Here is a 13,538-nt window from a genome sequence, read left to right on the forward strand (position 1 = left end):
GTGTCCAGACATGGAAGCTTCCAGACAAGCTGGAAGTGTCAGCTTTATCCCACCAAATTCACACCGTGGCTGGACTCAGTGGTAATTAAGAAATTGGTGCTGAATTGTTATTACTGTTATTATCTGACTGCACTGAAATGGAACTGAGACCACAGCAGAAGATTAAACCTCAGCTAATACAATTATTTAGCTGCACCAGGTTCTCCTGCAGATATGTGCCAAAATAAATTCCAATTTGTGTCTATAGACACGAGGCTGGAGCGTTTCCCTGGAAGGAGGATTATGGTGGTGCTGGGAGAGATCAGGCAGGGTCTGGACTGCAGTGAAACCTGTCCTGAGGAGCTCAGAGTGAGGGCAAAGAGAAATGTCCCAGGAGCTGATCTTGTCACTGATCAAAGCCCCAGGGATGGATGTGATCCCTGTGCCAGGGACTGGGGGCTGCTCAGGAGCTCCTCTCCCCCCACAGCCCACAAGGGACACTGCTGTCTCTGTCACACCCTGCTCTGCACAAACACCCAGCCTGCCCATCCACAGCTTTGTCACCAGCCCTGGCACTCGTTTCAATTAAAGGCAGGGAGATAAGGAGATGGAGGTGGCTGATAACGTCCTGCTAAAACTAAAACAATACTAAAGAATACAGAAAGGATACAGACAGAAGGCTTAACAAGAATTATAATGAAAAATTCATGGCTGACTCCTCAGAGTCCCACACAGCTGGTTGTGATTGGTCATTAATTAAAAACAATTCACTTGCAACCAATGAAACATTCACCTGTTGGTAAACAATGTCCAAGCCACATTCCAAAGCAGCTAACAAACACAGGAGCAGCAATCATATAATTATTGTTTTTATTCTCACAAAAACCTGCACACAAATCCCTGCAGCTGCCCTGGTGGCCTGTCCTGGGGGCTGGGGGGTGAAGGACCATCGTTGTTTGCCACTTTGTACAGTACCAGTGAGATGGAGATGGGCACAGACATTTAAAAAAGCAGCAAGGTCTCTTTGACAGGAAAAACACCAAGGGAATAAAAGGGAAGAATATTCCCTGTTTGTGGGTGGTTGCACATCAAGGTTATGCATTTATTACATGGAATAAAACCTATAAAATATACAGGTTTCACCACATCACTAAAAACCTGAGAGCAATTATTGTGGGGAGGTGTTGTGCTGGTCCAGGACACATCCCCAAGTGGAACACATGTCCCACAGCAGGACAGGGACAGCTCTGAGGGGCCACCTCACTTCTGTGACAACCTCAGGCTGTCATTGCCACACCTTGCACAGGCAAAAGGTCCAGGGAAAAACATCCAGCACCATCTCCTTGTTGGACAACCTGCTAACAAATGCCACCTTTCCAAGGATCTGTCCTGGCTGGGAATTCAGATTGAAGCCCTGCCCATGAATGGAACCTGATTTCAGGAATTGTTGGTGCTGTCTTGCCCCCAGGTGAATCCAGAGAACACCAGAGCATCCACAGTGCTGCAGCTCCTTCCAGCAGCTCCTGCTGGAGGGTACAAACCTCTCTATTCCACATCCAGGAATGAAAGAGCTCCTGGAAGTGATCCCTGCTGGGGGCAGAGCAGCTGTGGCTGTGATAGAAAAAGGCAGAAAGCCATGGTGTGGGCACTGGGATGGTTTCAGGGCATGATGCAGCTCCTCACTCAGCATTCATACCCCTCAGATTCACACAATAAATGCATAAATCAGTAGGCAAGGCCAGATCCCACCTGTTCTTTCCCTTTATTTTCTCCCTGTCACTGTCATATTTTCTGGAAAAATCCCTTTGCCAGGATTTCTTCTCCTGGGAAGCTGAGAAGCCGCAGAGAAAAAGGGAAACAATAATTATCTCATTTGCTTCTCCTGTGTTTTGCTGCTTTGGAATGTGGTTGGAGATTGTTTATCCAACAGGTGAATTGTTTTGACTTAATGACCAATCACAGTCAGGCTGTGTCAGGGTTCTGGAAGGAGTCATGAGATTCATTATTATCTTTTAGCCTTCTGTCTGTATCCTTTCTCTGTTCTTTAGTATAGTTTTAGTATAGCATTCTTTTATATAATATAGCAACATAAAGTAATAAATTAGCCTTTTGAGAACATGGAGTCAGATTCTCAATTCCTCGTCCATCTGGGAGACCCCGAAAATACCACGAATGGTGACCCCCATCTCCCCCTTACTAAAAGGGTCAGATGCCCAGCTCAGGATGCTCAGCTGATCAAAACCATCGGAAGATCCAAGCTGAAAAGCCTGAAAGCTACAAAATTCAGCTCTCAGGTCTGCTCTCCCCAGAGAATTCCTTCACCCCCAAAGACAAAAGGGTGCTTGGACAAATCCCTGCCCCTCACCTGCAGATTTGGGAGGTGAAATCAGCACAAAATGGGATGAGAAACAACCAGACCCTGCTGAGGGCAGGAGGCACAAACCCCAAAGAGGCAGGGGGAGAAAATATTGCTGGGAAAAGCAGTAACACCCCAAACCTACAGAGCCCTTGGGCTGGGACACAACGTGGGCAGGACACTCACTTGGGATTCCTGACACGAGTTTCAGGGGCCGCAGCACCCGCACGGCTCGCAGGGTCCGCAGGTCAAAATCTGTCCCAGCAGTGGCCAGAATCCTGCAGGGAAACAGGAAAAACAATCCAGATTAAATGCGAATTCATCTTTCCAAGCATGGCTAAGTGTGGTGCAAGATCAGCAAATATTGGATCTGCTTTAAACAGGAAAAAAAATTCCAGATTAAATGCAAATTCCTCTGTCCAAAGCATGGCTAAGTGTGGTGTAAAATCAGCAAATATCAGAGGTGCTTTAAACAAAATTCCAGATTAAATGCAAATTCCTCTTTCCAAAGCATGGCTAAGTCTGCTGTAGAACCAGCAAATATTTGAGCTGCTTTAAAAAAAATATAAAACCAGATTAAATGCAAATTCCTCTTTCCAAAGCATGGCTAAGTGTGGTGCAAGACCAGCAAATATTGGAACTGATTTAAACAGGAAAAAAAAAAAAAAACAGATTAAATGCAAATTCCTCTGTCCAAAGCATGGCTAAGTGTGGTGTTGTGGGATTCACATTCTCTGAACCTGAGAGAAGCAATGGAGACAAGAATTGTTTTGATCATTGTTTTCTCTGCTTCTCTCAGGTTCAGAGAATGTGAATCCCACATGGTGTAAAACCAGCAAATATTGGAGCTGCTTTAAAGAAAAAAATCCAGAATAAATGCAAATTCCTCCTTCCAAAATATGGCTAAGTCTGGTGTAGAACCAGCAAATATTGGAGCTGCTTTAAACAAAATTCCAGATTAAATGCAAATTCCTCTTTCCAAAGCATGGCTAAGTGTGGTGGCAAATATTGGAGCTGCTTTAAACTCTGTGATCACATTGTGGATTGTGTTCACTGGAAGGAATTAACTCCCAAAAATTTCAGGGCTGCTGTAGGAAAATCCCCAATTATGAGGCCACTGGACATCATCAGGCACTAAAGACCTGCACCCTGTGCCCCAGGAAAGCACAAAAAGGAGACAGAGAGAGGAAGCTGAATCCCTCAGTTATGCTGGAAATTACCTGCCAGAACATACTATAATAAATCCACAAATCCCTCAGTTTGGTGTCTGGTGTTTCCCAACACCTGAAGCAGTTTCTGCTCAGAGTTTCTTCCCTGTGTGCAAAATCATTTTTGCTCAGAGGGGAAGATGCAGAGAGCAGGGTGTGGGTCTGACACACCATGAAATCCAGCCCCCAAACCAGAAGGGGTCCTAAAAATGTGATGTTCTGCACAGAAAATGAAATGGATTCCCTGGTTTAGGGCACAGCAAGGGAAGGAATATTGTCCCAGTGTCCACAAGTGACAATGATGAGAAGTCACAAAGCCAGCTCAGCCCCACAGCACAGCCACCTTCACCAATTCCTGCAGCATTTCTGGGATGCTCCAGCAAAATCCTCCTTTATTTGGGCCTGTGCTCATCTAAAGGTGGGGTTTCATGATCCTGGGGGGCTTTTCCAGCCTAAACAACTCTGATTGTAACCCAAACCAAGCCCAAACCCTCCCACCAGCCTCCATCCTCTGCACCACTCCCAGTGACCGTCAGAATCTGGCCCTCTTCCCTCACTTTCCTGATAACAGAAACCCTTTTTCCTCAGTTTCTTGACAACATGAGCCCTTTTTTCCTCAGTTTCCTGATAACAGGAGCCCTCTTCCCCCCGTTTCCTGATAACAGGAGCCCTTTTTTCCCATTTTCTTGACACCATTAACTCTTTTCTTCCCATTTTCTTGCTAACAAGAGCCCCTTTTCCTCAGTTTCTTGCTAACAGGAGCCCTTTTGCCTCAGTTTCCTGATAACAGGAGCCCTTTTTCCCTATTTTCTTGGCACCAGGAGCTCTTTTTTCCCATTTTCATGCTAACAGGAGCCGTTTTCCTCAGTTTCTTGATAACCGGAGTCCTTCTCCCTCAGTTTCCTGATAACAGGAACCCTTTTCCCTCAGTTTCTTGACATCATAAGCCCTTTTGGCTTAGTTTCTCGCTAACAAGAGCCCTTTTTTTATAACAACAGCCTTTCCCCTTCCATTTCTTAAAAATAGGAGCCCTTTTTCCTCAGTTTCTTAACAGCACAAGCCCTTTTATCTCAGTGTTTTTATAACAGGAGCCCTTTTTCCTCACTTTCCTGATAACAGGAACCCTTTTTCCTGAGATTTTTGATAGCAAGAGCCCTTTATCCTCACTTTCCTGATAACAGGAACCCTTTTCCCTCAGTTTCTTGATAACAGGAGCCCTTGCTCCTGAGTTTCTTCATAACAGGAGCCTTCTTTCCGTGCTTTCCTGATAGGAGGAGCCTTTTTCCCTCAGCTTTTTGATAACAGGACCCCTTTTCCTCAGTTTCCTGCTAATAGGAGAGTTTTTTTGCAGTTTCTTGACAGCAGGCTGCAGAGCATTCAGCAGCGCTCAGCCACCATGAACCAGCCCAAGGAAAAGCAGAGTTTTCTGAAGCAGCTGCACCATTGCACTCAGAGCTGTGCAGGACGTGGCCGTGGCAGTGCAGGGAGCATTCCCAGGATAAATCCCTGTCCTTACCTCAGGGAAGAGCAGGCTCAGCATTGCTGGGCGGAAAGGGCCAGACTCCAGCAGCAGGAGGTGCTGGAGATCAGGAAAAAAACCTGCTGGGATCTTGGATGGCAGGAGGCAGAAGCCAGCCAGGACCTGAGGAGCTGAGTATTTATTCTATAGGACACCTGTTCCCACATTTTCACGACCTTAAAATTCCCATGACATCAGCTCCATGGCTGCAGTTGGAGCACGAGCAACAGGAGACAATTTAAACCAAGAAGCAGCACATGCAGAGCCTTTAATCCAATCTTCTGCACCCAGGCCAGTGATTTCATCCTCTGCTCCCTTCCTCCATCCTCACAGCTTAATTGCTCACTTATGGACCTGTGCAGTGTGGGAAGAACCCAGAGAGGAGATAATCCTGAATATCTACCCTGGGAGATGCTCCCAACAGCACAATCAGTATAAGCTGAGCCAGGATGGATAAGATATAAGATATGGATAATATTCTGGGCATAAGAAATGTATAGGATGTATGGTTTCTGGGAATAAGAAATGTATAGGATGTATAATTTTGGGGAATGAGAGAAGTAGAGGATGGATAGTTTCTGGGAGCCCTCAACACAGGAATAATGTGCTCTGACTCCATGATTTAGAAAGTTGAACTATTATTTATTAAGCTATATTATATTACACTGATACTATACTATAACTATACTAAAGAGACACTAAAGAAAAACCCATAACTGTCTGCAGAGACAGCCAGGACACAGCTTTGACCCAACTGGCCAAGGACTCAAAGCAACCTTCACCAGTGTCCAATTAACAAATCACTTTGGGTAAACAATCTCCATAACACATTCCACATGTGCCAAACAACAGGAGCAGCAAATAGAGATAAGAATTGTTTTCGCTTCTTCTCTGAGCTTCTCACTGCCTTCCCCAGGAAAAGTCCTTGGAGAGAGAATTGTATTTGCAGGGATTGCCCTGACAAAGGCAGGAATGATGAATCTGACTCCATGTTCTCACAAGGCCAATTTATTACTTTATAATACTATATTATATTGAAGAATACTATACTAACTATACTGAAGAATACAGAAAGGATCCTTACAGAATGCTAAAAAGATAATAATGAAAACTCGTGACTCTCTCCAGAGTCCTGACACAGCTTGGCCCTGATTGGCCAAAGAGTGAAAACAACTCCCAGCAGAATGCAATGGAACAATCACCTGTGGGTGAACAATCTCCAAACACATTGCACATGAGCAGGAGAATGAGGCAGAGCTGGGGGAGCCCAGGCTGGGCATCCAGCACTGAGCTGCATCCTGCAGCCCCCTGGCATCCCCTGCCCATGCCCAGCCAGGCTGTGCCAGCACTGGAACCAGGGCACAGGGGGCCCTGAGGCTGTCAAAAAGTGTTGAGGTGTCAGCATCCCTGGCAGGAGCCCTCAGGATGCCAGGAAGAACCCGGGGGCAGCAGCTGCAGCACAACAAAGCAGCTCAGGAGGGAACTGTGCCAGGGTGGGGATGGTGCCTGTGCCCCTACAGAACCAAAGCTCATTTACAGGATTCCTGAAGTGCCTGGGAACACATCCTAGTGAGGGGGAGAACTTAATTAACATCATCTGGGGCATTTGCCAAAGTGCCACCTTTGTTTTACTTTTTCCCTCTGAAAGCTCATGAAAGCCACTGCGAGTTAGGTCAGGAGGAGTGGGAAATCATCCTTAAAAAGAAGAGGAATGGAGAGATCAAAGGAGCCAGCTGACAGGCACATCCCAAACTCCTGCTGGAGCATCCCTGGCTGCACAGCCAACAGCTGAGAACGAAGCAGAGGTGGTGGGGACCCAGTGCCAGAAGAGGAATCGGTTGGGAAAAGCAAAAACAAGAAGAAAAAAAATCAGATTTTAGGTGATAAATGGCTCGATCTGCTGCCATTTCTGTGGCCCAGTGGGTTGCACAGAAACACAGAGATTGGATATGTTTGGGATGTTGCCTTGGATTGCAGTTCCAAGGGTTTAAGTGCAAAAAAATCAATTCCTCTGTGGAAGTTGTGGCAAAATTCCTCCTTTTTTGTGATGGCCAAACACCAAACCTTTCTTATTCTTGTGCTGCTGAGCAGGAGCTGGGCACCCACCCTGCCATCCCTGGGGGCTCAGGACAGTGGCACCCACTCCCCAATTTCACCATGCCTTGGTTGAATGCTGCTTTTCTCTCTCTCTCCTCCAGTAAGGAGCCCTGACTGACAGCCCTTCCCAGAGACAGCCCAGCTGTGGGATAAATGCTTGATAACTTTGATTCCAGCAACGCCTGGAATAAATTATGAAAGCAGCTTGTTCCTCTGGGTATAAAAGAAAGCAAAGAATGAAGGGAAAGTTCCTTCCCTGAACGTTCTGATACCATAAATAATTAGCAATCCCTTCCTGTAAGGGGCTGGGAGCTCAGGATTGATTTGTTCTGCTTCAGCAAAACCCTGGCTGCCATGAATATCCTCAGTGAAGCCCTGAGCTAGGAAAATACCTTGGAATTCCTTCAGGTTTAGCCTCAGTGCTCCAAATCCTGAGGATTGGAGTGGGGAAAAGCAAATCCTGTTCCTCAGGGTCATCCCCACCTTGCCTGAGAGCCATGAATGCCTCCCATGGGATCTCACCACTGGATAGCACCGAGGCCACTGCTGAGGAGGAGTCACTGCAATAACTTATGGGTATTTTAATGTAACCTTGCTAATTTTTATAAATTCTAGTCAATGAAATAACCTCAAAAGCTCAGAGAGAGAGAAAACTCTGGTAAATCATCCCCATTCCCTAAACCTGACTTTGAGCTCCCTTATTCCCTAAACCTGGTATTTTAATGTAACCTTTCTAATTTTTATAAATTCTAGTCCTGGAAAGAACCCCAAAAGCTGAGAGAGAGAGAAAACTCTGGTAAATCATCCCCATTCCCTAAACCTGACTTGGAGCACCCTCATTCCCTAAACCTGTCTTTAGGCACCCCCAGTCCCTAAACCTGACTTTAAACAATCCCATTCCCAAAACCTCACTGAGCACCCATGGTTAACAAGCCCCAGTGGCCCCTGGGAATAGGATCCAGTGGGAAACCCAAAATAACTAACTTCATGAAGATTGGCTGAGTGGTTTAAGGTGTTTCCCCATCTGTGGGTCCCCTGCAGGCTGACTGTCACTTCTGTCCTTCCCAATGTCCCCTCTGCTGCCCACAGGCTGGAGAAGGAATTGGGAACAGAAACATTGCACCACTCTGGCCCTGAATTCCAGCAGACAGGCAGCACCTGGAGGTGCCACAACCTCTGATCCTTTGTGCCACCAGGGCACCCCAACCCTGTTTCCCTGAAGGTTCCCAGTGGATCACAAAGGTTTGGAGAGGATGAAGCCCACAGGGAGAAACCCCCAGCTGCACCCAGGGAGGGCTGCAGGGGGTGCAGGGAGGGTCCTGGGGCTCTGTCTGCTCAGAGCCCCTCAGCTGATGCCTCAGGTTCAGCTTTTCTATTTTTCACATTCTGTGCTGCTTTAGTGAGTGGGTCTGAGCTTCACATCAGGGGATGCTGAGCTCTGTGCACAGAGCAGGGAGACAAAACAATTCCTGCTCCAGCTGGGCACCAAGGACAAATGATCCAAATCTCAGCCCAAGAGCACAAACCCCGTGGGCTGGAGAGAGAAAAACAAGCAGGGTGGGACTGCCTGGGCTAAAGCTGGAATGGGACAATGAACTGCAAGGTGCAAATGGAGCAGAACTGATCCCAGGGAGAGACCCCGTGCCCGGCCGTGCATTTTGGGGCCATTTTGGTTCATCTTGGGTGCAGCCCTGGCTGGGCTCTGGTGCTGCCCAAGGTGGATCCATGGAGGAGATCCTTTTAATAAATCCCTGCTTTATTCTTTAGCTCTGTCCAGCCTCTGTTCTAGGGCAGCCTGCACAAGGCATCCCTGTAGGGCATAGCAGCACCAGCCATTGTCACCCTTGTGCCACCCGCATGCAGCCTGGGGACACTGCTCGGTGTCACCGAGGGATGTGGCCTGGCAGATTGCCCCAGCCAGGACCTGAGGATAGCACAGGCACCCAGCCAAGGTGTGCCCGTGGCCATGCCCAGGGATGTGGCTGTCACTCTGCCCAGCTGGCTGGTGCCAGGCCTGTGGTGGCAGCGCTGGCAGTGCCACAGCCTCGAGCGGGGACACGCAGAGTCAGCGGAGTTGGAAAGGTGCCCTTTTCCACTAGGTTTGATTTCACAGCTGTGAGCTCCATCTTGACTACCAAAGGCACTGAGGGGAGCCCAGGCCTGGGCTGATAAGTCAATGGGAGGTGCTAATTGCAGCGTTTAATTTATGGCAGTGCCAGGTTCAGCTGGTGGCTCTGTCACTCGGCACTGGTGACTCTCCACCAGCTGTCCTGTCCCTGCCATACAAAGGGCCCAGCTTGGCAGGGCTCTGCCTCTCCTTAAGAGAGGCACCAGGCCTCAGCAACCAGGCCTCAGCATCCCAACAGACCCTGCATATTTCCTCTGATCCTGCTCCTGACCTCCACATGGACAGCTCCAGGGACAGACCCCACCCTTTCCTCCCAGCAGAGCACCTCGGGCTGGTCCCCTGTCCTGGATTGCCAAACAAATTGTATTCTAGTCATCATCTGTATGGCTGTTGGCTTCTGTTCATGGACAGGTTTCTTTATCTCTTCCACACCCAATCCTCTCTCAGGCGAGACATCTGCTGATAATGGGCCATTGAATGTCACTGCATGGCTGATAAGAACAGTAACATCCCACTGGGAGATGTGAGCCCAGAGGGAGGAGCCAAGCATTCCTACCCAGATATAATCCAGAGGTTTTTGAGACACCAGCACGGCTTTCTGCACTGGATTCCTGGAACAGCTGCCCAGGGATGAGGTGGAGTCTCCCTCTCTGGAGACATCCCAAACCCACCTGGACACATCCCTGTGTCACCTGCTCCAGGTGACCCTGCCTTGGCTTGGCCTGGATGATCTCCAGAGATCCCTTCCAACCCCAGCTGTTCTGGGATTCTGTCATTCCTGGGTCTCACCCCAAACAGGTGCATTTCTGAGCCAGCATTAAATTCATCACCGGCCTCCAGCAGCGCCCAGATATGAACACAAACTCCTTCCTCCTTCTTCTGCTTTGCATGGCAGAAATGCTCTCAAGTCCTGGGAGGAGACAGAGCAAAACAGGAGCAGAATCCTCTCCCCAAAGCACCTGAAACTCACTTTTGTGGGTGTAATTCCTGAGCCAGGCTCCAGGGAGAAGCCGGGGAGGGAGAGTGTCTGGAGCCAGCCCCTCCTCTGCTACAGCCAGCCACTCAAATCCACCAAAGGAGGATTTGCAGGGCTTGGATTGTGCCCAGGATGAAGGGAGATGTTCTGATGATGAGGCAGCTGCTCAAAGAAGTCCTTGTTGCTGCTAAGCAGGAGAGACAGGGACATGCAGCACTGCAGAGTGGCAAAGGAGGCTCGTTTGCAATCAGCACTGACAGCTGGCAGGGAAATGCACACAGCCAAAACCATCCCAGGGAGCTCACGCTGGGAAAACAGAGTGCAGAGGAGTTAAAAGCACCCTGCACTTCACTGGGGATCAGAAAGTAGGTCACACCTTGAGCCTCACCCATAACAGCACAGAGGAGAGGAGCTGCTGGCTGTCCTTGGGAATGGCCATCCCAGAATGTCACTGCAGAGGTGCCAAGGGCGGGAGCTGGGAGCAGAAAGCATTTCCTGGAGAGTTCTGGTGCCACCCAGCCCACGGTCAAGACATGAAGGGTTTTGTCTCAGTAGCAGACAAGATTCTTCAAGGGGAATTTCAGGATCAGCAAAATGTTTCAAGTATTTTTACTTTAGGGGATGTAAATGAGAGAGCAACAGAACAACATTTGGGGATTGTTGCATTTGTCAAGTTCTAAAATGAAGCATTCCCAGCTTTAAATACATTTTCCTTTTTAGTGGAAGCAATTCTTGTCAAGCCTGCAAATAGTTTTGTCTTGATTTAATGCTGCCATTTTCCCAAAAAATACAAACTCCTGAGCCCTGTGTGAGTGAAAAATATCACCCAAACCAAACCCTGTCCTTCAGAGCTGTGCCAGGAATGCTGGAGGAGCAGAGCTGTGCTCTCCACGAGCTGCAAGCACAAAGCCAAGGGCACAGGCCAGCTGGTGGGTGGATGGGGGATGGATTTTCCTGCCAGGTGGGCTAACAGGGCAGCACAGACTGCAGGAGGAGAGAGCTCTGAGTCACCAGAACACATCCCAGCCCTCCTTCCTCCAGGAGCACGGAGGAGAAGCTCCTTGCCAGGCTGCCCTGGGAGCTGTGACGAGGGCTGTGTTATTTGGAGGCACAGCCACCTCACCCTCTGCACCTGGCCAGCCCCCAGGAGGAGCTGCCTCTGAGCTGGGCAGGAAATGTCAGCACTATCACATCCCATCAGAGCTGGGAAAGCAAAACAAAACGGGTGGGAAGAAGAGCTCAGCCTTCCCCCTGGTGCCAGGAGAGGGAGGGGAGCAGCAGCCAGAGAGGGGAAGGAAAACCACCTGCAAGTGCTGGGTGCATCAGCCAGAGTGGGGAAGGAAAACACCTGGCAATGCTGGAATCAGCCAAAGAGGGAAAGGAAAGCATCTGCCAGTGCTGGGCACATCAGCCAGGAGGGGAAAAGGAAACACCTGGCAGTGCTGGGCACATCAGCCAGGAAAGAAAGGAAACACCTGGCAGTGCTGGGCACATCAGCCCAGGAGGGAAAAGAAAACACCTGGAAGTGCTGGGCACATCAGAGAGGGGAAGGAAAACACCTGGCAGTGCTGGGCACATCAGCCAGGAAAGAAAGGAAACACCTGGCAGTGCTGGGCACATCAGCCAGGAAAGAAAGAAAACACCTGGCAGTGCTGGGCACATCAGCCAGAGAAGGAGAGGAAACATCTGGCAGTGATAGGAACATCAGCCAGGAGGGAAGGGACATGTTGTGGCCTGTGACTCTTTTCTGGCCCCTGCACCATCACAGCAAGCAGGCCTGGCTGGGTAATAATTAGCATAGACTCCATGTATTTCACAGAAGGCTGATTAATAATCTTTATTAAGGAGCCCATTGCTCTTTTATAGACAGGTATGATACAGGTGGACTTGATTGCTCCTCCAATCCAAACACCACCACCAATGGCTGATTAAGAAACCACCCTTTGGTGAACAAACCTCCATAACACATTCCACATGTGCACAACAACAGGTGCAGCAGGTTAAGATAAGAACTGTTTCTCATTCTTTTCTCTGATCCTCTCACAGCCTTCCCCAGGACAATGCCTGGGAAAGTTTGTGTTTCTCTCTGTGACCAGAGAGCTGCTGCCACACTGCACTGAGGGCTTTTCCCCACACAGCCACAGCTGAAGCAAGCCCTGGAGCCTGGAGGGCTGGGGGATGTCCCAGTGCAGCACCCCCACCCCAAATACTGCTGGGGTGGGCAGATAATGAGAAAAGATTGACACTCATGCAGAGTGAGAGCCAAAAACATCCATGAAGTAAATGGGAAAGCAGAGGGTGGCCAGAGAGGTGATTCCTGCTGCCACATTTGCACTGTTTGGTGGTGTCTCCCCAGCCTCAAGGCACAGCCAAAATGGATCATCAGGACACACCTGTGCCCTTCACTAGTGAGAGCCCCAAACCCACCAGGACTCAGCCAAGGTGGAGAACCTCAGCAGGAAGCCAAACATTCCTGGCCTGGCCTTGCTTTCCTGCAATATCACAAAATATCAGCAAACCAGGGGTTCCCAGTGCCATCAGCACCCCAGCACCTCTGCTCCTGCCTGCACTCGGGGTGCTCAGCCTGCATGGGCCTGTGGGGACACATGGGACACCCAGGAGGGACATGGGACACCCTGGAGATGTGTGACATCCAGGAAGGGACAGACAAGGAATGAGATGGGACACCCAGGAGGGACATGGGACACCCAGGGAGTGATGTGGGACAAACAAGAAATTACATGGAACATCCAGGGAGGGAAATCGGACACCCAGGACATGTGTGACATCCAAGGAAGAACATGGGACAGACAAGGAATGAGATGGGACACCCAGGGAAGAACATGGGACATCCAGGAAGGGACATGAGGCACCCAAGGTGGGACAGGGGACATCTAGGGAGGGATGTGGGACAAACAAAGAATGACATGGGACATCCAAGGAAGGACATGGGACATCTAGGGTGGGACATCCAGAAGATGTGGGATACCCAAAGAATGCTGTAGGACACCCAAGGAGTGACATGGGACACCCAGGGAGAGACATGGGACACCCAAGGAGGGACACAGGACACCCAGAGAAGGGCATGGGACACCCAAAGCAGGACATGGGACATCCAGGAGATGTGTGACATCCAAGGAGGAATGTGGGACACCCGAGGAGAGACATGGGATACCCAGGGAGGGACGTGGGACACCCAAGGAGGGACATAGGACATCCAGGGAGTGCTGTGGGACACGCAGGAGATGTGGGACATCCAAGAAGGGATGTGAGAC

At 49.4% G+C, this 13,538-nt stretch overlaps 1 protein-coding gene across 1 annotated transcript in view; it reads right to left on the reverse strand.

Annotated features, from left to right (window-relative positions):
• The window catches only part of LOC131566863 (voltage-dependent N-type calcium channel subunit alpha-1B-like), a 317,557-nt gene that overhangs the window by 195,435 nt on the left and 108,584 nt on the right, over positions 1 to 13,538 (reverse strand). The window contains exon 4 of the mRNA XM_058818307.1: positions 2,522 to 2,613. Coding sequence (XP_058674290.1) covers positions 2,522 to 2,613 — 92 coding nt within the window. The remainder of the gene's footprint in view (positions 1 to 2,521; positions 2,614 to 13,538) is intronic.

The sequence above is a fragment of the Ammospiza caudacuta genome, chromosome 21, assembly GCF_027887145.1.
Source record: "Ammospiza caudacuta isolate bAmmCau1 chromosome 21, bAmmCau1.pri, whole genome shotgun sequence".
In the NCBI taxonomy this organism is placed as follows: Eukaryota; Metazoa; Chordata; class Aves; order Passeriformes; family Passerellidae; genus Ammospiza; species Ammospiza caudacuta.